The 23,113-nt window shown below is 42.1% G+C and overlaps 1 protein-coding gene across 1 annotated transcript in view; it reads right to left on the bottom strand.

Moving 5' to 3' along the window:
- Positions 1–18,837, bottom strand: part of SDHC (succinate dehydrogenase complex subunit C) — a 46,448-nt gene extending 27,611 nt beyond the window's left edge. The window contains exons 1-3 of the mRNA XM_003735163.5: positions 18,790–18,837; positions 10,817–10,873; positions 5,476–5,577 (exon numbers count right to left, since the gene is read on the bottom strand). Of these exons, the coding sequence (XP_003735211.1) occupies positions 5,476–5,577; positions 10,817–10,873; positions 18,790–18,809 (179 nt within the window). The 5' untranslated portion in view covers positions 18,810–18,837. The remainder of the gene's footprint in view (positions 1–5,475; positions 5,578–10,816; positions 10,874–18,789) is intronic.
- Between the last annotated feature and the right edge of the window lie 4,276 nt (positions 18,838–23,113).

Below are 23,113 nucleotides of genomic sequence, written 5' to 3'. Positions count from 1 at the left end.
ATAGAAATACAAAAGGTGGAAGAGCCACATAACCAAGTGCAGAGAACAATGGGGTGATTTGGCAAGAAGAACCAGGAGACTGAAACCCAGAATGAGCTGAGGCTTGCAAAAATCTCAAGGACAACAAAAAGGAGCTTTTAAAATTGTATTCTAAGACAGAGAGCCTCCTAACTGGGATGAGCAATTTTATGCTAATTGATGACACAGTGTGAAACAGATTGCAAAACTATTTTATCTGTCAAAGAGAATTATTATCAGCATGAAAAAGACCGAAGAAATATTGATTTGAAAGACTTGAAACCCTAAAGAGGTGAGAAAATTAGAAGATTCCAAACACACTTGGGGCTCTGGGACCAGATGAATCAAATCCCATGACTGAAAGAGCTAATAGAAGAAACATATGCACTGTTTTGGAAATCTTTCAGAAATACTGATATAGAAAATGGGAATGATGTAATATGAAACTGCTGAATTCAAATGTTACCCTAATTTTCAAAAACAGTTAAAATCATAGCCTGGTTAGCCCAGTAATGACAAGGTAAAAGATTTTATTTTCTAAAAATAACCACATTATTTCCAGTCCCTCATGATCTTCCAGAATCTTGTCATTTCTCATCAAGCAAGTATTTAGCTTCTACCCTTGAACCTAGGCAGGACTTGATGCTCGACTGCTTCAAAAGATAGAATGCAGCAGAAGTGATGCTGCGTGACTTACAAATTCTCCTTCCTCCCTCATCCTACGTGGAAACCCAAGGCAGCTTACACAAATATCATGTGAAAGGCCTATCGAGAGAGAAAATAAGGGCCCTATCCACAGCCAGAATCAACCCAAGACACGTGAATCATTGGATCTTCAGATTAATTTAGCCCCTAGCCTTTGTGTTTTCCAGCTGAGGCCTCAGGCATCATGGAGCAAAGATAAGTCTTCTTCACTAGTCCTTTATGAACATTCTACATTTTGATTATAGAAAAATCAAGATTGTGGCCAGGCTCAGTGGCTCATGCCTGTAATCCTAGAACTTTGGGAAGCCAAGGTGGGCAGACTGCCTGAATTCAGGAGTTTGAGACCAGCCTGGGCGACATGGGGAAGAAAAAAAAAAAACCTGTCTCTACAAAAAATACAAGAATTACCCAGATATGGTGGCATGCACCTGTAGTCCCAGCTACTTGGGGGCGCTGAGGCAGCAGGATTGCCTGAGCCCAGGAGGTAGAGGCTACAGCAAGCAGTGATCCTGCCACCATACTCCAGCCTGATTGACAAAGGGAGACTCTGCCTGAAAAGCAAAAAACAACAACAAAAAATACCTCCAGAAAAGTAAAAACATTTCTCCAATGGCCAAGACTGCCAATGGCCAATAAGTACATGAAAAGATATTTAGCATCACTAACCATTTACTTCCACGCCTCTCAAAAAATCTAAAAAGTGGTTAATAGAAAATATGATTTCAGATATCTCAGATATGTTTCCCTAACATGCCACTCTGGAAACAGCCCCATGTTCCCGGCTGCTTTCTCCCCACCAACCCCAAGTATGTCTGGAGTTACATAAGAAAAGCAAACAAGGTAGCGAAAGAATCACCTCACCAACCTACAACCATTCTTTATATGGCCTGCGAAAAAAAGGCCAGGACTTTAAATATAGATTCAGAATAATTTGGTAAGATATTTTTCATTATAATTCTTCCCCAAAACCTTATCTCTTAAAAAAAAAATTCACCATTAAACAGGAAGAAATGAGATCACTTATTAGTCTCCTTCGTTTTAGTGGCATGTCCAGTTTCTACAAACAGGATTATTCCTGGAATCTGGCTTGGAAAAAAAACTTAAGGGTTATGGTATTTGTGGAGGTGGTTAAAAAATGGCCAGCCTCATTGGCAGAAACCCAAGAGAGTAGCAGAGCTCAAGATGCTTTGCTGGGTTAGCCTTAAAAAAAAAAAAAAGCAGATTTACAGGGACTTATTTCAAAGACATCAGCAAAAAACAGCTATCAATGCCACTTTTGAAGATGAGATAAACAGAGATGTGTACATATGCATGTATGATGTATATATGTATGCACTTTTATACATACACATGTGGTGTGTGTGACAGAGAATGCATACATATATATGCTACCTCTATCCACAGAGGGCCTAGAAGCAATGACATATCAGTAGCAATGAGCATATCTAGCACCCAGATACTGATTTCACAGGAGTCATTTTTAAGAACTCCTATTGGCCAGGTCTGGGACAATTTGAAGACCAAAATAAATAATAACAGAGGGCTTGGCCTGGTGGCTCACGCCTGTAATCTCAGCACTTTGGGAGGCCAAGGCGGGAGGTCAGGAGGTAGAGACCAGCCAGGCCAACATGGTAAAACCCAGTCTCTACTAAAAATACAAAAATTAGCCGGATGTGGTGGCACATGCCTGTAATCCCAGCTACTCAGGAGACTGAGGAAGAAGAATCACTTGAACCCAGGAAGCAGTGAGCTGAGACTGCACCACTGCACATCAGCCTGGGTGACAAAAATAAATAAATACACAGTATAAAACTTTGGGCAAAATGATGCTTGAGTCCATATTGATAAAGAAAGCAAGCATTACCCTATCCTAACAAATAAATCTACAAAATATTATATAAAATTATTAACAATACATTTGGCAACTATCTCAGTAATAAATGATTTAGGCCAAGTACCTCCAACAGATACTGATGAATAATATCTGATGAGAAAAAATATTTAGTTTCAAAGAATCTCCCCTCCAAAATATGTATTAATTAATAAATACAACATCCTTATTCAATAACTTTATGGTAGAGAAATCTAGCAGACACATCTTAAACAGTGACAAAAGTTAACATCACCAATAATGGGATAAATCATCAGCACCTGCCTCCTGATACAATGTACTCAGAGAACTATAGCGTTTCGGCAGGGGTATTCCTGCCAAAAATGCATAAATCATAAAACAGCAAATAGCCGGGTGCTGTGGCTCACATCTGCAATCCCAGCACTTTGGGAGGCCAAGGCACGCAGATCACCTAAGGTCAAGAGTTGGAGATCAGCCTGACCAACACGGTGAAACCTTGTCTCTACTAAAAATACAAAATTAGCTGGGCGTGGTGGTGCATGCCTATCTACTCGGGAGGCTGAGGCAGGAGAATCACTTGAACCCAGGAGGCGGAGGTTGCAGTGAGCCAAGATCTCACCATTGCACTCTCCAGCCTGGGCAACAAGAACGAATCTTCGCCTCAAAAAAAAACCAAAAAACAAAAAACACCAAATAACCCCAAATTGAGGAACATTCTAAAAATGTCTAGGTCATAACAAATAAGGAAAGACTAAAAATGTCTTCCATACTGTAGGAGATTAAAGAGACATGACTAAACATAATATATAATTCTAGGTTCAATCTTAGGCCTATAAAGGACATTCATGGAGTGGCAAAATTTGAAAGGGACCTAAGGTTTAGACAGTAACACTCGATCAATGTTAATTTTCTAATTAACATAGTGATGGTTGTACTTTGGAGGTTGTCTTGCAATTGAGGAAACACACACCCAAGCATTAAGAAGTTGTAGTAGGCATAATAATGGCCTCCTTAAAGACGTCCATATTCTAATCCCTAGAATCTATGAATATGTTACCTTTTATGGCAAAGGGGAATTAAGGTTGCAGATGAAATTAAAGTTGCTAATAAGACAACCTTAAGATAAAGAGACTAGGCTGTGTGCAGTGGCTCACACCTGTAATCCCAGAACTTTGGGAGGCCAAAGTGAGAGGACAGCTTGAGCCTAGGAGTTCAAAGTCAGCCTACGCAACTTGACTAAACTCCATTTCTAGGAAATATTTAAAAATTAGCATGGTGGTGCATGCTTGTAGTCCCAGGTACTCAGGAGGCTGAGCTGAAAGGACCACCTAAGCCTGTGAGGTTGAAGCTGCAGTGAGCCATGATCATTCCCCACAAGTTTTAAACTTGTAGAGCCAGGCACAGTGGCTCACGCCTATAATCCCAGCAGGAGGCCAAGGCAGGCAGATCATAAGGTCAGACGTTGGAGACCAGCCTGGCCAACGTGGTGAAACCCCATCTTTACTCAAAATACAAAAAAATTAGCTGGGCATGGTGGCACATGCCTGTAATCCCAGCTACTCAGGAGGCTGAGGCAGGAGAATCACTTGAACCCAGGAGGCGGAGGCTGCAGTGAGCTGAGATCGTGCCACTGCACTCCAGCCTGGGCAACAGAGTGAGACTTTGTCTCAAAAAAAAAGCGGGTTCTAACTTAAAGAATAAAAATAAATAAAAAAGCGGGGGGCGGGGAGGGGGAGGCAGAGAGTAAAAATTTTGCAGGCCAAGTGGCAAAGTGAGTGACTCCGTCTCAAAAAAAAAAAAAAAAAACTTGTAGAAAACTTGTGCATTTCAGCCTGGGCAACACAGCGAGACCCTGTCTCAAAAACAAACAACATAGACTATCCTAGATTATTAGGACGGACCCAGTGTAATCATAAAGGTCTTTAGCAGCAGAAGAGAGAAAAGAGAAAAAAGAAAAGCAGAAGAGGCTCACAGAAGAAAGGAGTCAAAGAAGAAATGTGATGAAGCAGGGTCAACTGTTGTGACTGACGAATTCAATTTAGCATTGCTGGTTCTGAAGATGGAGGAAGGAGGACACATGCCAAGGAATTCAGATAGCCTCTGGAAGCTAGAAAAGGCAAGGAAATGCATTCTTCCCTAGGGCCTCCAGAAGGAAACAGGGCCCTGCAAACACCTTGATTTCAGTCCAGGAAGATTCTGCCAGACTTCTGACCCACAGAACTGTAATAAATTTGTGTTGTTTTAAGTCACTAAGTTTGCAATAATTTGTTATGGCAGCAAACAGATAACTAGTATAGACTCTGGTGACCAAAAGAGGAGTGCAGCTGTAACGAATACCCAAAAATGTTGAAGTGCCTTTGAAATTGGGCAGTGGAAGGGATTAAAATAATTTTTAGAACCGTAATTTTTAAAAAGCCCAAATTGCCTTGAACAGATGTTAGTAGAAATACAGATGTTGTGTTGATGAGGATGTGGATAAACTGGAACCCTTACACACTGCTAGTCGAAATGTACAATGGTGCATTTCTACTGTATTTTTAGTAGAGACAGGTTTTCACTATGTTGACCAGGATAGTCTCAATCTCCTGACTTCGCCACCCACCTGGGCCTCCCAAAGCGCTGGGATTACAGGCATGAGCCACCACACCCAGCCCAGAATTTTCTTAATGGTAGTTTTGCAGAATAAATTACCCCTTCTAACGCTAGAAGATATAGAATTTAGTCATCTCCATATAAAAAAGGCCTAAGATAATCCTTATGTAGATAAGGTGAAGGGTTCACCTTATCTACATAGCTGTATTTTAGTTGAGCAAAAGTGAGGGAAGTATCAGGTAGGGTAAAGATCAACCTTAAGAACTTTCACCCACTACCTCTAGATTCTCTGGCTCCAGAGTCCTTACCTGTAGATAGTGATGTGGGGAGATAAGGGACGGTTGGAACCTGTGTTCTTGTTCCAGAAACGCTCCATCTCTTCTTTGGCTGTGGTTCCCAAAGGAACAGCACTAAAATAAAACCAGAGTGAGCTTGGTTTAATATTTTGCATAACTTTTTGTTAAGTTAATATTTTGCAGTACAGGCCGGGCATGGTATCTCACGCCTATAATCCCAGCACTTTCGGAGGCCAAGGTGGGCGGATCACCTGAGGTCAGGAGCTCAAGACCAGCCTGGCCAACATAGAGAAACCTTGTCTCCATTAAAAATACAAAATTAGCTGGGTGTGGCAGCAGGCGCCTGTAATCCCAGCTACTGTGGAGGCAGAGGCAGGAGAATTGCTTAAACCCAGCAGGTAGAGGTTACAGTGAGCCGAGATTGTGCCATTGCACTCCAACCTGGGCAACAAAAGCAAAACTGTCTCAAAAACAAAAATTGCAATACCTTTTTAGAAAAGGTTTTGTTATGGAAGCAGGAACCTAGGAGAGCCAGAGCGACACTATTTTATAATTGACTCCATCTTGCTACAGCAATAGAAAACAAAAAATAATAAAAATAAAATAAAATCCATCTTAAAACTAGCAAGGCACATTCCTTGCCAGTCACAAGCCATGTTCCTAAGATGTTTACACCTAAGGAAGCAGCTCGGTAATACCTGCAAAGACAAACTCCAACAACAGAAAGTCCAGATGTCCCAATACCCATAACAACATATGCTTTCAAAATAATTATTGTTATGCTTTGATGTCCTTACACACTAAAATGTCAAGGATACTTTTCTTTAAATCAACAGAATAATAAATTTTGTCATGCTGTCTGCTCCTCCGCATGTAAGCACAGCTTAGTTTAGTCTTTACACAGACAAGACCTCTATATAAGGAACACTTAGGCCAGGCATGGTGGCTCATGCCTATAATCCCAGCGCTTTGGGAGGCTAAGATGGTCAGACAATTTGAGCCTAGAAGTTTGAGATCAGCCTGGGCAACGTGGCAAAACCCTGTCTCCACAAAAAATGTAAAGAAAATTAAGCCAGGCATGATGGTCCGAGCCTATAGTCCCAGCTATTCGGGAGGCTGAGGTGAGAGGATGTCCTGAGCCCAGGGAGGTAGAGGCTGCAGTGAGCTGTGACTGCGTGATGGTACTCCAGCCTCAGCAACAAAGCAAGACTCTATCTCAAAATATTTTCAAAAAATTAAAAAAATAAAAATTTAGAGACATAGAAAAAAATATATAAAACAAAACAAAACACAAAAAAGAAAGAGAGAGAGAAGAAAAAAAGAAACTTAAAGACAGCATGTTCCTCCACTTGTTTCCTTAGGACATCCTACTATATAATGGAGTAGTTTCTAATAAACTTGCTTCTGTCACTGCGCTTTGCTACTCACCTTGAATTTCTTCCTACATGAGATCCAAGACCCCTTTTCCAATAACAGTATGGTGGGCAAGACAAATCCACAGTATTGGGAAAACATGTTCCTCCACTTACCTTATTTTTATACCAAGTTTAATTCAGTTAATAACCTCAATCATCTGATGAGGTCATATCAGATGATAACTTTGATTTCTTTTTCTTTTTTTTTTTGAGATGGAATCCCGCTCTGCCACCAGGCCGGAGTTCAGTGGCACAATCTCGGCTCACTGCGACCTTCGCATCCCAGGTTCAAGCAATTCTCCTACCTCAGCCTCCCAAGTAGCTGGGACTACAGGCATGTGCCACCATGCCTCGCTAATTTTTGTATTTTTAGTAGAGATGGGGCCAGGATGGTCTTGATCTCCTGACCTCGTGATCCGCCCACCTTGGCCTCCCAAAATGCTTGGATTACAGGCATGAGCCACCACACCCAGCCAATAACTGCTTTCTAATCCCACCCAATACACAGATCTGGAAGTGAAAGCACAACTCCTTGTTGGGTGGCAGGGCAAGTGTATTTTTAAAATATTCACATAAATGGATTATGCTTTTCCAAGGCCAGAGTTTTAACTCATACATTACTATCTGCTTTCATCTGGCTTTTCAAGATTCCCTTTCAGGTTCTCAAAAATCAAGAACTAGATTCAGCTCGGTACCACAACAGTTTCTTGGTTTCCTTTACCACTGGGCTAGGTTGAAACCAACTATTAACCAGCTACGCTCAGGCCAGGTGTGGTGGCTTATGCCTGTAATCCTAGCACTTTGAGAGGCTGAGGCAGGAGGATCCCTTGAGCCCAGGAGTTCGAGACCAGCCTGGACAACATAGGGAGACCCTGTCTCTATAAATAAATAAATAAGAAACAGCTATCCTCAACAATTTATTAGGCTGAGCATGGTGACTCATGCCTGTAATCCTAGCACTTTCGGAGGCTGAGGTGGATGGATCGCTTGAGCCCAGGAGTTCAAGACCAGCCTGGGCAACATGGTAAAACCCCTTCTCTATAAAAAATACAAAAACTAGCTGGGTGTGGTGATGTGCACCTATAGTTCAGCTGCTCAGGAGGCTGAGATGGGAGGATCACCTGAGCCCAGGGGCATTGAGAATGTGGTGAGCCATCATCATGTCACTGCACTTCAGCCTGGGTGACAGACTGAGATCCTGTCTCAGAAAAAAAAAAAAAAAAAACTATTATGTGCCTATATTAAAAATGATTCCATTCCTTCAAGAAAATATCTGTCTAGAGATTATCTATTAATTACAAAAGGAAGTAACAGTAACTTTACAACAGAAAAATCCTAGCAGACATTTGCTATCCAAATGATCGAAGTTAAAAATTAGGCTGAGTGCAGTGGCTCGCATCTGTAATTCCTAGAAGTTTGGGAAGCCAAAGCAAGAGGATCACTTAAGGCTAGGAGTTTAAGACCAGCCTGGGCAACACAGTGAGATCCCCATCTCTAATTTAAAAAAAGAAAGAGGTCCAGGCGCAGTGGTTTGCAACTATAATCTTAGCACTTTGGGTAGGCAGGCAGATCACCTGAGCTCAGGAGTTTGAGACCAGCCCAGCCAAAATGGCAAAATCCCACCTCTACCAAAATTACAGAAAATTAGCCAGGTGTGGTAGTGAGCTCCTGTGGTCCCAGCTACTCAGGAGGCTGAAGTGGAAGGATCCCCTGAGCCTGGGAGGTGGAGGTTGCACTGAGCCATGATCACCCCACTGCAACCCAGCCTAGGTGAGATCCCATCTCAAAAAAAAAAAATTAAAAAAAGCCAGGTGCAGTGGTTCACATCTGTAATCCCAGCACTTTTGGAGGCCAAGGAGGGCAGATCACCTAAGGTCGGGAGTTCAAGACCAGCCTGACCAAGATGGAGAAACCCTATCTCCACTAAAAATACACAATTAGCAGGCATGGTGGTATCTGCCTGCAATTCCAGCTACTCGGTAGGCTGAGGGAGGAGAATCACTTGCACCCGGAAGGAGGAGGTTGTGGTGAGCCAAGATCGTGCCATTGCACTCTAGCCTGGGCAACAAGAGCAAAGCTCCGTCTCAACAAATAAAAAAAAGGAAAAATTACCGATAATGGTAAAATATGGCATCATATGGCCCTTGACATGATGTATTGAGGATATAACATCATCCATTACTCCTGCCAAAAAAGCACAACCTGAATCTAATCATTAGGAAAGAATCAGAAAAAGCCAACTTGAGGAACACTACAAAACTGGCCTGTATTCTTCAAAAACTGTCAATGTCATAAGACTGTAGAGAAAGTCTAAGCAACAGTTCCAGATTATAGGATACTAAAGAAAGAGGTCAACTAAGTTCAATGTGTGAGCCGAATTAGATTCTGGATGGACAATGGAGAATTGTGTTTCTTTTTTCTTTCTTTTTTTTTGAGACGGAGTTTAGCTCTTGTCGCTCAGGCTGGAGTGCAATGGCATGATCTCAGCTCACTGCAACTGGTGGCGTCCGCCACCACGCCAGGTTAATTTTTTGTATTTTTAGTAGAGACGGGGTTTCACTATGTTGGCCAGGCTGGTCTTGAACTCCTGACCTCAGGTGATCCACCCGCCTCAGCCTCCCAAAGTGCTGGGATTACAGGCGTGAGCCACTGCACCCGACCTTCTCATTTTTAAAATAGAGATGGAGGTCTCATTCTATTGTCCAGGCTGGAGTGCAGTGGCATGACCATATCTCACTGCAGCCTCAAACTGCTTGACCCAAGACATCCTCCTGCCTTAGCCTCCCCCATAGCTGGGGCTATAGGCACACACCACCACACTCAGCTAATTTTTTATTTTTTAATTTTTTGTAGAGACGGGGGTCTCTCTCTGTTGCTCAGGCTGGTCTTGAACTCCTGGCTTCAAGTGATCCTTCTGCATAGGCCTCCTAAATTGTGAGGATTACAGACAAGAGCCACCATGCTCAGCTGATTATATTTCTATAAAACACATTATTTGGGGCAAATGAAAAATCTGAAAATCAACTGTATATCAGATAAGTTAATCAATATTAAATTTCCCAAATTTGATAATTATGCTTATATAATTATACTGCGTTATGTAAGACAATTTCTTTATCCTTAGGAGAAACATTTAGAGGTAAATGGTCATGATATTCAAACTTACTCTTAAAGCATTCAGTGAAAATAGTAATAATTAAATATATATTAGGCTGAACTACACTAAGTCATTAATATTCCACCAGTTTTGACCTACAAAAATAAAAACTTCATATAGCATAATCTAAAACACCAGCCAGAAAAAGAGTGATAAGCAAATACAATAAAATGTTAACAACTGACAAATGTGGGTGAAAGGCATATAGAATTTCATCAAACTATTCTTATAACTTTTCTGAAAGTATAAAATATTTCCAAAACAAAAAGTTCTTAAAAAGTCACACAAAGGCAATTGTTGACATCAACAGGCTGAGAATAAATATACAGCATGAAAGTCCAGGTGCAGTGGCTCATGCCTATAATTCCAGCCAAGGCAGGAGGATGATCACTTGAGCCCAGGAGTTCAAGACCAGCCTGGGCAAAGTGGTGAAACTTGTCTCTACAAAAAATACAAAAATTAGCCAGGCATGGTGGCACACCATACACCTGTAGTCCCAGCAACAGGAAGCTGAGCTGAGGAAGTCAAGGCTACAGTGAGCTCTGACTGTGCCACTGCACTCTAGCCTAGGCAATAGAGTGAGAGTCTGTCGAAAACACAAACAAACAACACGCATACAAAAACAACACGCATACACAGAAACAATAAATAGTGGCCACAATTACTTAAGTTTCAGTCAATTGTCTACAAGTGCCCACTTTCGTACATATCCACGAAATCTAAGTCAATAATCTATTGGTTTTACCTCAGGAAAAAATAATCTCCAGACTTAGAAACTTACTTTCTGACACAGAGCTGAGGGCTAAAGTGGTTTCGAAGGCAATGACGACCAACGTGTCTGCAAGACAAGAAAATCAAAAATCAATATACATTTAAAGATCAACTTCAGTATATCAACTTCTATTCTTGTACTATATTAGACTTAGGGGTGAAGGGATGGATTAAAAATAAGATAAAAACAATGACAGTATCAGTGTCCTTGATATCATTTTCCAGTTGAAAAGCTACAACTCTATGTAACTTGAAAATAATCAGAAATATTACCTAAAAATGCAAAATAAAGTTTGTTTTTTGTTTTTGAGATGGAGTCCCGCTCTGTCGCCAGGCTGGAGTGCAGTGGTGCAATCTCAGCTCACTGCAACCTCCGCCTCCCGAGTTCAAGGGATTCTCCTGTCTCAGCCTCCCAAGTAGCTGGGATTACAGGCCCATGCCACCAGGCCTGGCTAATTTTTGTGTTTTTAGTAGAGACAAGGTTTCACCATGTTGGCCAGGATGGTCTCGATCTCCTGACCTAGTGATCCACCTGCCTCGGCCTCCCAAAGTGCTGGGGGCCACCGTGCCCAGCTGCAAAATAAAGTTTTAATCAAACACAAATAATACAAGATAAAATAATAAGAATAATCAGAGTTGGAAATGTTCAACAGAGAAACAGTGATTTTTTAAAAGGTAGGTCTTATAGGAGGTAAGGTATAAGAGACAGGGTTAACAAAACAAAACAAAAACAGAATAATCCCACTGGTAACTGCAAGCGTATAGCTTAGCTTTAACAGAAACCTGCTACAAATGGATGAATTTATTTATTTATTTATTTGTTTGTTTGTTTGTTTGTTTTGAGACGGTGTTTTGCACTTTTTACCCAGTTGCTGGAGTGCAATGGCGCGATCTCGGCTCACCGCAACCTCCGTCTCATGGGTTCCAGCAATTCTCCTGCCTCAGCCTCCCAAGTAGCTGGGACTACAGGCATGCGCCACCATGCCCAACTAATTTTTGTATTTTTAGTAGAGACGGGGTTTCACCATGTTGACCAGGATGGTCTTGATCTCTTGACCTCGTGATCCACCCGCCTCAGCCACCCAAAGTGCTGGGATTATAGGCATGAGCCACCGCGCCCGGCCAAATGGATGAATTTAAAAGGTTGGGCCAGGTGCGGTGGCTCATGCCTATAATCCCGGCACTTTGAGAGGCTGAGGCCAGTGGACTACTTGAGCCTAGGAGTTCAATACCAGCCTGGACAACACAGTAAAACTCCTTCTCTTTAAAAAATATGAAAATTAGCTGGGCGTGGTAGTACATGCCCAGAGTCCCAGCTACTCTGGAGGCTGAGGTGGGAGTATCACTTGAGCCTGGGATGCAGAGGTTGCAACAAGCCAAGATCACACCACTGCATTCCAGACTGGGTGACAGGGCTAGACCTTGTCTCAAAAAAAAAAAAAAAAAAGGTTGAAGACTGCAAGGGGTTTGTGAATAGAGCATCCTAAATATTAAACTAGGTCATTTCAGAAACTAACATCAATCAAGCTCTAGATAACCTGAGTGAAGATTTCGAGTCAAAAAGTCTTTCATTGGATTGCAAATCCATATGAGAAATAAAAAGGCAAAGTCTTTCATGTAATTATAATAATATGCAAAAAAATGGGAATGAAAAAAATTTTTTACTGACCCCATGAAAGTTTTCTACTTAAAAGTTGCTATTTTTGAAATGTATACATCAGTGCCAGAACTGCTTTTCAAGTCAAAAACTAAGACATGCCCAGGCTCTCTATCTAAGGAGAATGTAACTGATCCAAAGTTTACACGGCATAGTTTTTGCACCCCTATTGTGGAAAATCCAAAATCTGAAACCTCCATAACCCAAAACTTTTTGAGCGCTTGACATGATGCTCAAAAGAAATCTCACTGGAGCATTTTGGATTTCAGCTTAGTGATACTCAACCAGTAAGTATAATGCAAATATTTCAAAATCTGAAAAAAATCCAAAATCCTAAACACTTCTGGTCCCGAGCTTTTCAGAAAAGTGATGTTCATCGTGTATCATGAAAAACACATGACCATTATACTCTTCAGTCACATCACTATACCAAATCTTTCCAAAAGCATTTAGGAAGGTGAATCGAGTGAATTTCTGGAACTAAAACTTAAAAATACATTGATTCTACAAAAGTTTATTGCATATCCACTATATGCAAGGAACTAGGAGTATACAAGATCTCATAAAGATCTAATGATCTTCTGAAAAAGCTCATGATGTCCCTCACACCATTGATATTAAATGCACAAACTTTTCAAAAGCTGTATGTTTCCCATCAGTACACTAGGAGGGCCCACTATTTGAAGGAAAAAAAATCTAACCAACACTTCCTTCTTCAGCTCTTCCCTCTTTCTAGCTTTGAAGGAAAGAGGTGAATACAGACATTGTATACCCAAGGCTCCCAGAAAGAAGTGGGAACAAATCTCTTTCAATCAATTGAATTGTGACTCTGAAGTTGCAGGGCACGCATTCCTCACACCAGGCTAGGCCCAGTCACTCAGCTACCCAGCAAGAGTTTGCAGAAGTGGGTTGGAATCTATGGCGTGCCCTCTCTGTCTAGTGCTATTGTTTCCCAGACAAATATCAATGTAAACTTTCTACAAGGCCCTCACAGAAACTAGCTGCACAAATGCCATAACGTTATTTGAAATATGACAAAAGTAGCTATCTGTCCTTCCCTTTCATGTGAAAACAGGACTCTTTATTTTTAATTGACAAACCAGAACTTAGAATTTCTAGTTATTGTTGCCCCCTTCTAAATGCATTATACATATCTCCCCAAAATGTAATCATTGCTCAAATCATTTTTGAAACTTTTCTCTGGATTGGGGCAGCAAAGGTAATGTAAAAATAACATTAGAAAGTAAAAAATCAAGACTGAAATCTCAGAATAAGTTGTATAACTTGAGTGAGTCATTGAGCTTCAGCATTTTCATTTATAAAATGGGACTGATAATACCTACCTTATTGGTTGCTGAGTGGACTGCACAAGAAAACATACAGGAAAGCACTGTCTAAACCACAAAACACCACATATATATGTAAGATATTATCACTGATCTCCCCATGGTCTTTAGAATTTGCATCACATTCTCTTTAAAACCCTCAGAGGTGAAAAGAATATCATCTACTGAAAATAAATTTGATTTCTGGAAAAAAACAAACGTTATTCAAAGTCAAGTCTATGCAATCAAAATGAATTATACCAAATTTAGTCCAAAACAAGATGTGACTATAATATAATGAGTTTCTCTTATTATAGTCATATATTATATGACTTTTGCCCAGGCTGGACTATAGTGATGCGATCTTGGCTCACTGCAATCTCTGCTGCCTGGGTTCAAGCAATTCTCCTGCCTCAGCCTCCTGAGTAGCTGGGAATACAGGTGCCCGCCACCATGCCCAACTAATTTTTGTATTTTTAGCAGCAGTAAATTAATATATAAAGTTAATATATAACCTTGAATGACGTGATGAACAATAATTTGTATGCAAAAGTTCTGGTTAATGATTATTACCACTCCACTACCAAGCTATAACCTAAGTCATCCTTGATTTCTTTTCTTTCGCCCCATATATATGCATGGAATCACCCAACCTTATCATTAACATCTAGGAATCTTCATTCCAATCCATTGCTATAATCTATATCCTCTTCATTTCTCACTAGGACTGTAACAGGAGCTCCTGAACTGATCTCCCTAGCACCAATCTCTTACATATCATTCAATACCACCAACACTAATTTACTGAAAAGTAAATAAAATAACATGGTTTCATCATTCTTTCGCCTAAAAGTCTTTAACAGTTAATTTCTCACTGCTTACAGTATAAGATCCAAACTGTGGGCAAACAATGCACTTTACAATTTGGCCCAATCCAACTCTGGACCTAACCTCCCACAAATTCCTTTCAATCCCCTCTAATTCTGCCACACTGAACATTACATCATGTCCACATACAGCAAACCCTCTTTTGACCACATGCCTTTGCTCATGCTGTTCTCTGACTAGAGCCTCCCTCAGAGCCTGTTAAACTCATCCTTCAAAACCCCTAAGTGCCGGCACGTAGCTCACGTCTGTAATCCCAGCACTACGGGAGGCCAAGGTGGTTGGATCATTTGAGGTCAGGATATCAAGACCAGCCTGGCCAACATGGTGAAACCATGTTTCTACTAAAAATACAAAAATTAGCTGGGCATAGTGGCACAGACCTGCAATCCCAGCTACCCAGGTGGCTGAGGTAGGAGAATCTCTTGAACCCAGGAGGTAGAGGTTGCAGTGAGCCAAGATTATACCACTGCACTCCAGCCTGGGTGACATACCAAGGCTCAGTCTCAAAAAAACACAAAAAATTAAAAAAAAAAACAATTCCTGGATAGTAAGACCACTTCTTTAGCCTTACTTGCTGTATCTACCATGCTCTCATACTTGTTCATACGTATCAATATTTCTTACATTGTTTAATAATTAATCTATTTACCTCCCTGCTAGACTTTGAGCTCAAGGACAGGACTGGAATCGTTCGGATCCATAGTACTTTTTTTTTTTTGAGACGAGTTTTGAAGGAGTTTTGCTCTTGTTGCCCAGAGTGCAATGGCACAATCTCAGCTCAACCCAACCTCCACCTCCCGGGTTCAAGCAATTCTCCTGCCTCAGCCTCCCGAGTAGCTGGTATTACAGGCATGCACCACCATGCCCAACTAATTTTATATTTTTAGTAGAGAGGGGTTCTCCATGTTGGTCAAGCTGGTCTCAATTCAAGGTCAGGCCTTGGATTCAAACAGTACTTATAATAATGTAATAATGTCTGACACATAGAAGAAGCTAAAGAAAAAAGTTTGTGAATGAATGTGCTTATTTTGAAAAGCAGTCTCATAAATTGAGTTAAACCTTAATATTTAGGGGCATTTCACACACAGTATTTAATACAATTAGACACTTAATGACTCTTGGTGACTTTCTGCTTAAGGAGCATGAACATTGTAAAGACAGAAGCCTAACTGTCCTTAGCTTAGTTCTCTGACTCCTTGGCTTTGGCAAGTCATTCCTTGACTGATTGCCAATGGTTTGTGTTACTCAGCTGGTTGTTCATCTCTGGCTGGTCCCTGAACTGTTTAGGGAATATACAAAATATACAGTATATATTCAAAAACCATGATAAGGGCCGGGCTGTAATCCCAGCACTTTGGGAGGCCAAGGCGGGTGGATTACGAGGTCAAGAGATCGCGACCATCCTGGTCAACATGGTGAAACCCCGTCTCTACTAAAAATACAAAAAATTAGCTGGGCATGGTGGCACGTGCCTGTAATCCCAGCTACTCAGGAGGCTGAGGCAGGAGAATTGCCTGATCCTAGGAGGTGGAAGTGGCAGTGAGCTGAGATCCCGCCATTGCATTCCAGCCTGGGTAACAAGAGCGAAACTCCGTCTCAAAAAAAAAAAAAAAAAAAAACCATGATAATACTCTGATAACTAATTAGACAAGCATTAAACATTTATATGGGGGGAAGGGGAAGAATTGGTAAAGGATACAAAATTTCAGTTAGGAGTAATAAGTTCAAGAGATCTATGGTACAACTACATAGTACAATTATTACCTTATTAGATTATTATTAATCATAGTTAATAACAAGGCATTCTATACTTAAAAATCAGTAAGAATAAATTTCAAGTGTTCTCCTCACAAAGATGTAATACATATGTTTATAGCTCCATTTAGCATAAATGATTTTTCAAAACATGTTTTACACCATATATACAATTTTCATCTGCCAGTTAGAAGTAAATAAATAATTTTTTTAAAAAGTTTAACCAAAAATAAAAATAAAGGCCAGGCACAGTGGCCCACGCCAGTAATCCCAGCACTTTGGGAGGGCAAGGCAGGTGGATCGAAAGGTCAGGAGTTCAGCCTGGCCAAGATGGTGAAACCCAGTCTCTACTAAAAATACAAAAATTAGCCAGGCATGGTGGCAGGCGCCCATATTCCCAGCTACTCAGGAGGCTAAGGCAGGAGAATCACCTGAACCAAGGCGGGGGGGGCAGAGATTGCAGTGAGCCAAGATCGCACCACTACACTTTAGTCTGGGCAACAGAGCAAGACTCCATCACAAAAAATAATAATAATAAAAATTAGCTGGGCATGGTGGCACACGCCTGTAATCCCGGCTACTCTGGAGGCTGAGGCAGGGGAATTGCCTGAACCCAGGAGGCAGAGGTTGTGGTGAGCCGAGATCGCGCCATTGCACTCCAGCCTGGGTAACAAGAGCGAAACTCCGTCTCAAAAAAAAAATGTTTAACCAATATTTCTCTTAAGTGGGCCCAAGTTATTGCCGTTGTCAACACAAATGAGGAAACCACAATCATGGAATCAATGACCTTGACTTGTCCAAAATAAATGTAGAACTGGAAGCCAGCTCCTAGGATTTCTCAGAAGGTATTTTCCTTTGAGGTTAAATCAGAACATTATGAACAGTTCCAGATCCCTCTGGTAAAATGGAATTAGACTGGAAACTTCTATCAAGAAAAAAAATGTAATTCCTCATTTTTCCTCCTAAAAGAAAAAAAAAAACCCTTACGAGAAATAGAGGTGCCCTTCCCATGAGAACTTCAGATTGCCAGTAATGAAAAATACCATCTTTCTTGGCATTGAATCCTAGTATGGACAGTGCTATACAACTCAGATGATACTGTATGGATACACTTAATGAGTATAATGATCCTCAGCTTGTAAATACTAATCCCAAAACTCCTTAATGAACTGTTTGGGACCAATATGATCATTTCAAACTAAATGTTAATTCTACCAAAAGCCCCTAACATCGATACCAAAATATATCAGAGAATTCAAAACCATTCAATTATGGTCAAACCATCTGGAATAAAGGAGGCAGCACTAGCAAAACAAGCCTTGGCATACCTTAGAAAGAAGACACATATGGAGATGAAAAACAGGGAGAAAATGACGGATTAAGATAACCCTGATTTCAACTCCAAAAGGAATCATTTCATCACTGAAAAAAATTAAACAAAGTCCCTCTATTTTTAAACTGGGTGACTGAAGTGGAAAGAGAAATGAGAACACATTTGGGAAAATCAGGGATTGAAATCTCAATAGCATTGAAGCTAACTTTCCACAACAAATAATTTCCAAAAATAGGGCTGGCACAAAACTGTACTGGCATTTGTACCAAGAGCCTCTAAAGGCGCTAGTCTAGTCGCTGCGAGTAGAGAGGCTGAGTAGAGCATGAGACCTATAGAGCAGAAAGTTCAGAATGAAAGAAAATCTAGGGTATTTCTCTGGACAACTAACTCATATTTTAGAGAAAAACTGGGACACCCACTTTCTCTCCCAAATAAAAAGATGAACTAAAAATGAAATCCCTGTACTGCTTTGGGGCAGCAGAGGGCTGCCCTGGGTGCTAATGCCAATCATCACCCCAGCAGGGGTCCAGGCCTTCTGCACCCTTTGCCAGCGGCCCGCTGGGAACGCTGACAGTGCCACTCACTGCCGGGAGCAGCCAGTGTTTGAAGGCATTAGAAGCAAAGGCAAAATACACCAAGAACTCTCTCTCCTAAATAACGGTCTCGAAATCGTAGGAGCCGTGGGTGGCTGACCTCGGCGTTATTTTCTCGGAGCTCGGCTCTGGGTGCAGGCACGAGAGCAATTTGCGGAAGAAATACTAGAGGAGGTGGAGAAAACAGAAGGGGCGAGAGCCGCGCGCCCCACGATAGGGAGTCAGTGACCCCGAAGCCCTACGGAGCGCACCGGAGCTGCTGGCGGGGGACTGGAAAAGGGGTCTCTAGGATTCCCGAGGGTTTGGCCTCCACACCCATGAGTCCTCTCCCCGCTCAGGCACAGGGTAAACACTTGTCAGCAAAACGTGAGAGACCAGTTCAGGTCTCCGGAGGGCCGCAGCCACCAACTCCCAGCCCCACACGAAAGTCACCTCAGCAAGAACGCCGCCATCTCGGGTTCCGGTCTGGACGGAAGTGACGCCAGACGGCCCCGCCACCTAAGGGTGGAGGCGCGCGGGCGGGGTTGGGATGTCCCGTGACTAGAGTCTCTTTAGAGGGCTGCGGAGCTTCTCCGCTCGTCTCTCCTCAGATGGTTTGCTGTTTTCTGGTTCTTTGGTCTCCTCCCCCGCCTCATTCCGCTCACTTCTACCGGAATTTGCCAGGATTTCGGCAGAAACGCCGCTGGCTCAAAATCTGCAGTCTATGTTCCACCTGCGTGCATATTCAATTTGTATCCCACTCCCGAACAGAACGGCGGACTCGTTTAGTCTTCCTTGAGGGCTTAGCTGTCTGCTGTACTCCCTCTCCCTCCTAAGTCGGCCTAAAAACGTGGCTGGCCGGTTCAGACACCCAAGGAAAAAGATACTTCGGGCTCCCTCCTGTTCTAATGTGAAGCTTTAACCAGAGAGATACATAAATTGTGATCTAAGTTGGGGAGTGTGTAAAGGGGTCTCGAGAGGACCTTGCGGACCACCATTCCCATGAACGAGGAGCCTCGTCTAACCATCTGGATCAGACCCCACAATTCCTGGGTTTGAGTTGCCACATGAACCAGGCGCCCACTAGCAGAGGACAATGCTCTCTTGTTCCTTGTTTCAGCGCTATGTGGGTGACACCCACAGTTAGAAGAACCTGGGGGGAGAACACGCATTGATTTATGTATATATAGGAACCCAAGCCCCAAGCACAGGAATCAACTGACGACCACTCAAGACTGAAGAAAGAAGACGAACAAGTGAGAAAGGAAGGGAACAGAGTGCACAATTCTTGAGTGTTTTGTAGGGAGTAGGGTGAAGAGGAGTAAAAAAGGACAGCCCAGAGCAAAAATTTTTAGTTTTATTACTACAAAAAAAAATTATATTAATATTCAGATCTTATGTATATTTGGCATCCCTGCACTTCAGGATTTAAATAGCACAAATTCATTTATTTCTGCATCAAATGAATAGTACTATTTTGCATTTATATAATGCTTGACAAAGAAAGCACATTCATACGCTTTAGGATTGGAAAAGCCTCTCTAATCCAAGCTAGGATCTCCTCTACAACACCCCTGACAGCCGATCTTCAAGACTCTGCTCCCACACATTTAATGATGGGTACCTCAAAAAACAAGTTTTATTTAGTGAACAACTTATTCATTAGAAAGACATTTAAATACAGCTTTGTGCTGTCGAACTTCCAGTCATTGATCCTACCTTAGCTCTCTGGAGCTTCACATTAACCCAGGGGATGCCTCTTTCACTCAGCTTTTTTTTTTTTTTTTTTTTTGAGACAGTGTCTTACACTGTCAATCAGGCTGGAGTGCAATGGCATGATCTCGGCTCACTGCAACCTCTGCCTCCCAGGTTCAAACGATTCTCCTGCCTCACCCTCCCAAGTACCACCGTGCCAGGCTGATTTTCTCTAATTTTAGTGGAGACAGAGTTTCACCCTGTTGGCCAGGCTGGTCTCAAACTCCTGACCTCAAGTGATCTGCCCACCTCGGCCTCCCAAAGTGCTGGGATTATAAGTGTGAGCCACCACTCCCAGCCCAATAGGCTGTTTAAATATTAATCATTTCATTTAGCATGTAGGTATGGACTTTTCTTCAGTCTGTGAAAAGTTCTGTAGGGGGTTCAAAGCTGCAGACGTTTATATTGTCCCCAAGAAGGCTATAGCCTTAGCAGGATTAATAAAGAAATGCAATAAAGTAGCAACAGCTGCTTGAAAAGCGTGTAGATAAAAGGGGTGGTTAGTGTTAGGGTCACAGCAAGGCAAGCCCATAGACCCCCTCCCTGTTCTCCCACGCTAAGCCAAGCTCATAACAAAAACAGCCTCAAGCCTTGTAAACAGGGCACCTGGGTGCCAGGATGTGGTGGCACCAGCTCTCAAACCCAGGACGTTAACTCATTTAAGCAGAATGTCAGCCCCTGAGAACCAAGATGCAGTTTTTCTTAGAATAGCACCCCGCTATCTGCAAACCGGCTATATAACCCACATAGTCTGTAAGCTGGACTGCTGCTTCACTGCCTGTGGTAAGGCAGCAGCCTGGCAGGTTGAAATAAACTTGCTAAACCTGACCCTGCGTCTGCCTCTCCAACCTTTTGGTCAACCTTACAGTTAGATAAGGAGAAAATGATTACTTACAGTTGGGAGGTGGAGTTAGGTGAAAATTTTGGAGGGGGAGATTTTTGGGTTTTTTGTTGTTGTTTACAGTACTTTGAATTGCTATTTTATAGAAATGTTGACTACAATGTCCTGTAAACATTTGTCAATGATGATAATTTTGCCTGTGGACTTCATAAGCAATCCCATATTTAGAATTCCACAACCCAAATCTAATACTAATGACCAAACCCACCAGGACTGTGGCCTAATGAGATCCCAGGAAGGTACCAGGACACCGTTCCTTTACATGGGCTGATCTGCAGTGGTCTCATATGGAGAATAACAATGACTATCCCACTCAAATTAACCTCTAGAGGTCAGGCACAGTGACTCACACCTGTAATCCCAGTACTTAGGGAAGCCAAGGCAGGAGGATCATTTGAGTACAGGAGTTCAAGACCAGCCTGAGCAACATAGTGAGAACCCCATCTCCAAAAAAAAATTGAAAAATTAGCTGGGTGTGGTGGGGCCTGCCCAGCACTTATAATCCCAGCACTTTGGGAAGCCGAGGTGGGCAGATCACTTGAGGTCAGGAGTTTGAGACCAGCCTGGCCAACATAGTGAAACTCCATCTCCACTAAAATTACAGCTAATCTAGAGGCTGAAACAGGAAGATCGCTTGAGCCTGACAGATTGAGGCTGCAGTGAGCAATGATCACACCACGGCACTACAGCCTGGGCCACAGAGCAAGACCTTGTGTCTGAAAAAAAAATTTTTTTTTTAACTAGCTGGACATGGTGGCATGCTCCTGTAGTGGTCCCCAGCTACTTGGAAAGCTGAGATATGAGGATTGCTTGAGCCTCAGAGGTCAAGGCTGCAGTGAGCCATTATGCCACTGCATTCCAGGCTGGGCAACAGAGCGAGACTGCCTCAAAAAAAAAAACAAAAAAAACCTCAGCTCTGGTTATGTAGGCATTTCCATTGCTAACTCCACCCTAACACCAACACCTTCAGATTCTCATGATGTACCAAATTGAATTCACCCTCTTTCACCTGTCGTTTAAGGCCTTTCACAGACTAGCTTTGACTTTTCTGTCTGGTCTTGTTTTTGACTATGCCACTTCAAGTTTCCCCAAATCAAGTCAAAATTAATGGCACAAGAGCTGCCCTGAATATATCCAGCACCTCACAAACCTACATTAACACACACACACACAAACACACGTTCTCTCACCTCTTTGTCCTTGCTTTTGCTGTTCTATCTTCTGGCAACCCTTCCTTCCTCCCTTTCCAAAATGGCAGTCATCCTTCAAGGTTGGTTCATATTTAACATCACCTCCTAGACACAACTGTTCTTCCCTCTGAACTATTTATTTGTTTATTTATTTATTTTTGAGACAGAGTCTCCTTCTGTAGCCCAGGGTGGAATGCAGTGGCTCAGTCATAGCTCACTGCAGCCTTGTTTTCCCAGGTTTAAGTGATCCTCCTGCCTCAGCCTCCCAATTAGCTGGGACTACAAGCATGCGACAACATGCCCAGCTGATTTTTAAAAAATTTTTAGTAGAGACAAGGTCTCACTATGTTGCCCAGGTGGGTCTGAAATTCCTAAACTCAAGTGATCCTCCTGCCTGAGCCTTCCAAAGTGCTGAGATTGCAGGTGTCAGCCACTGTGCCTGACATAAACTTCATTTATTGAATAAAGTTTATTTTGTCTTTAATTTCTCATGTAACTTACTCAGTCTCCCTGATGTTGCAGCTGTGTGTGCCCTCTTTTGTACTCCCAGAGCTTTGTTCGTTACTAAAGGAAGCATCGAGCTTATTATAGTTGGTTGTTGATGGGTTTGTCCTCTGATCCTCCCACTTCCACCTCCCCAAACCTAATTTTCCACTCCTTGAAGGAAGGACTTAATTTTTATTCCTCTCTCTGTTACCTGCATTCTCATACTTTACATATTGCTGGCACTCAGTACAATTGTGTATCCTTGATATAAATTGAAATTGACTTAAATAGCAGCATCAGGCACTGAAGGACTCCTTGACAAAGGGGGAAAGGTCAGAGGCTTCTTGGCGGGAAATAATCAGGTGGAGAAAAACTTCTATCTGGGAAGAATCATGCAGGATGCAGGGAAGTGAGAGGAAAAAAACTCCTATAGGTCTTGGTCATC

Source organism: Callithrix jacchus, chromosome 18 (assembly GCF_049354715.1).
Source record: "Callithrix jacchus isolate 240 chromosome 18, calJac240_pri, whole genome shotgun sequence".
NCBI lineage: Eukaryota > Metazoa > Chordata > Mammalia > Primates > Cebidae > Callithrix > Callithrix jacchus.
Note: the sequence above shows the minus strand (reverse complement) of the source record. Positions and strands in the feature narration are given on the sequence as shown.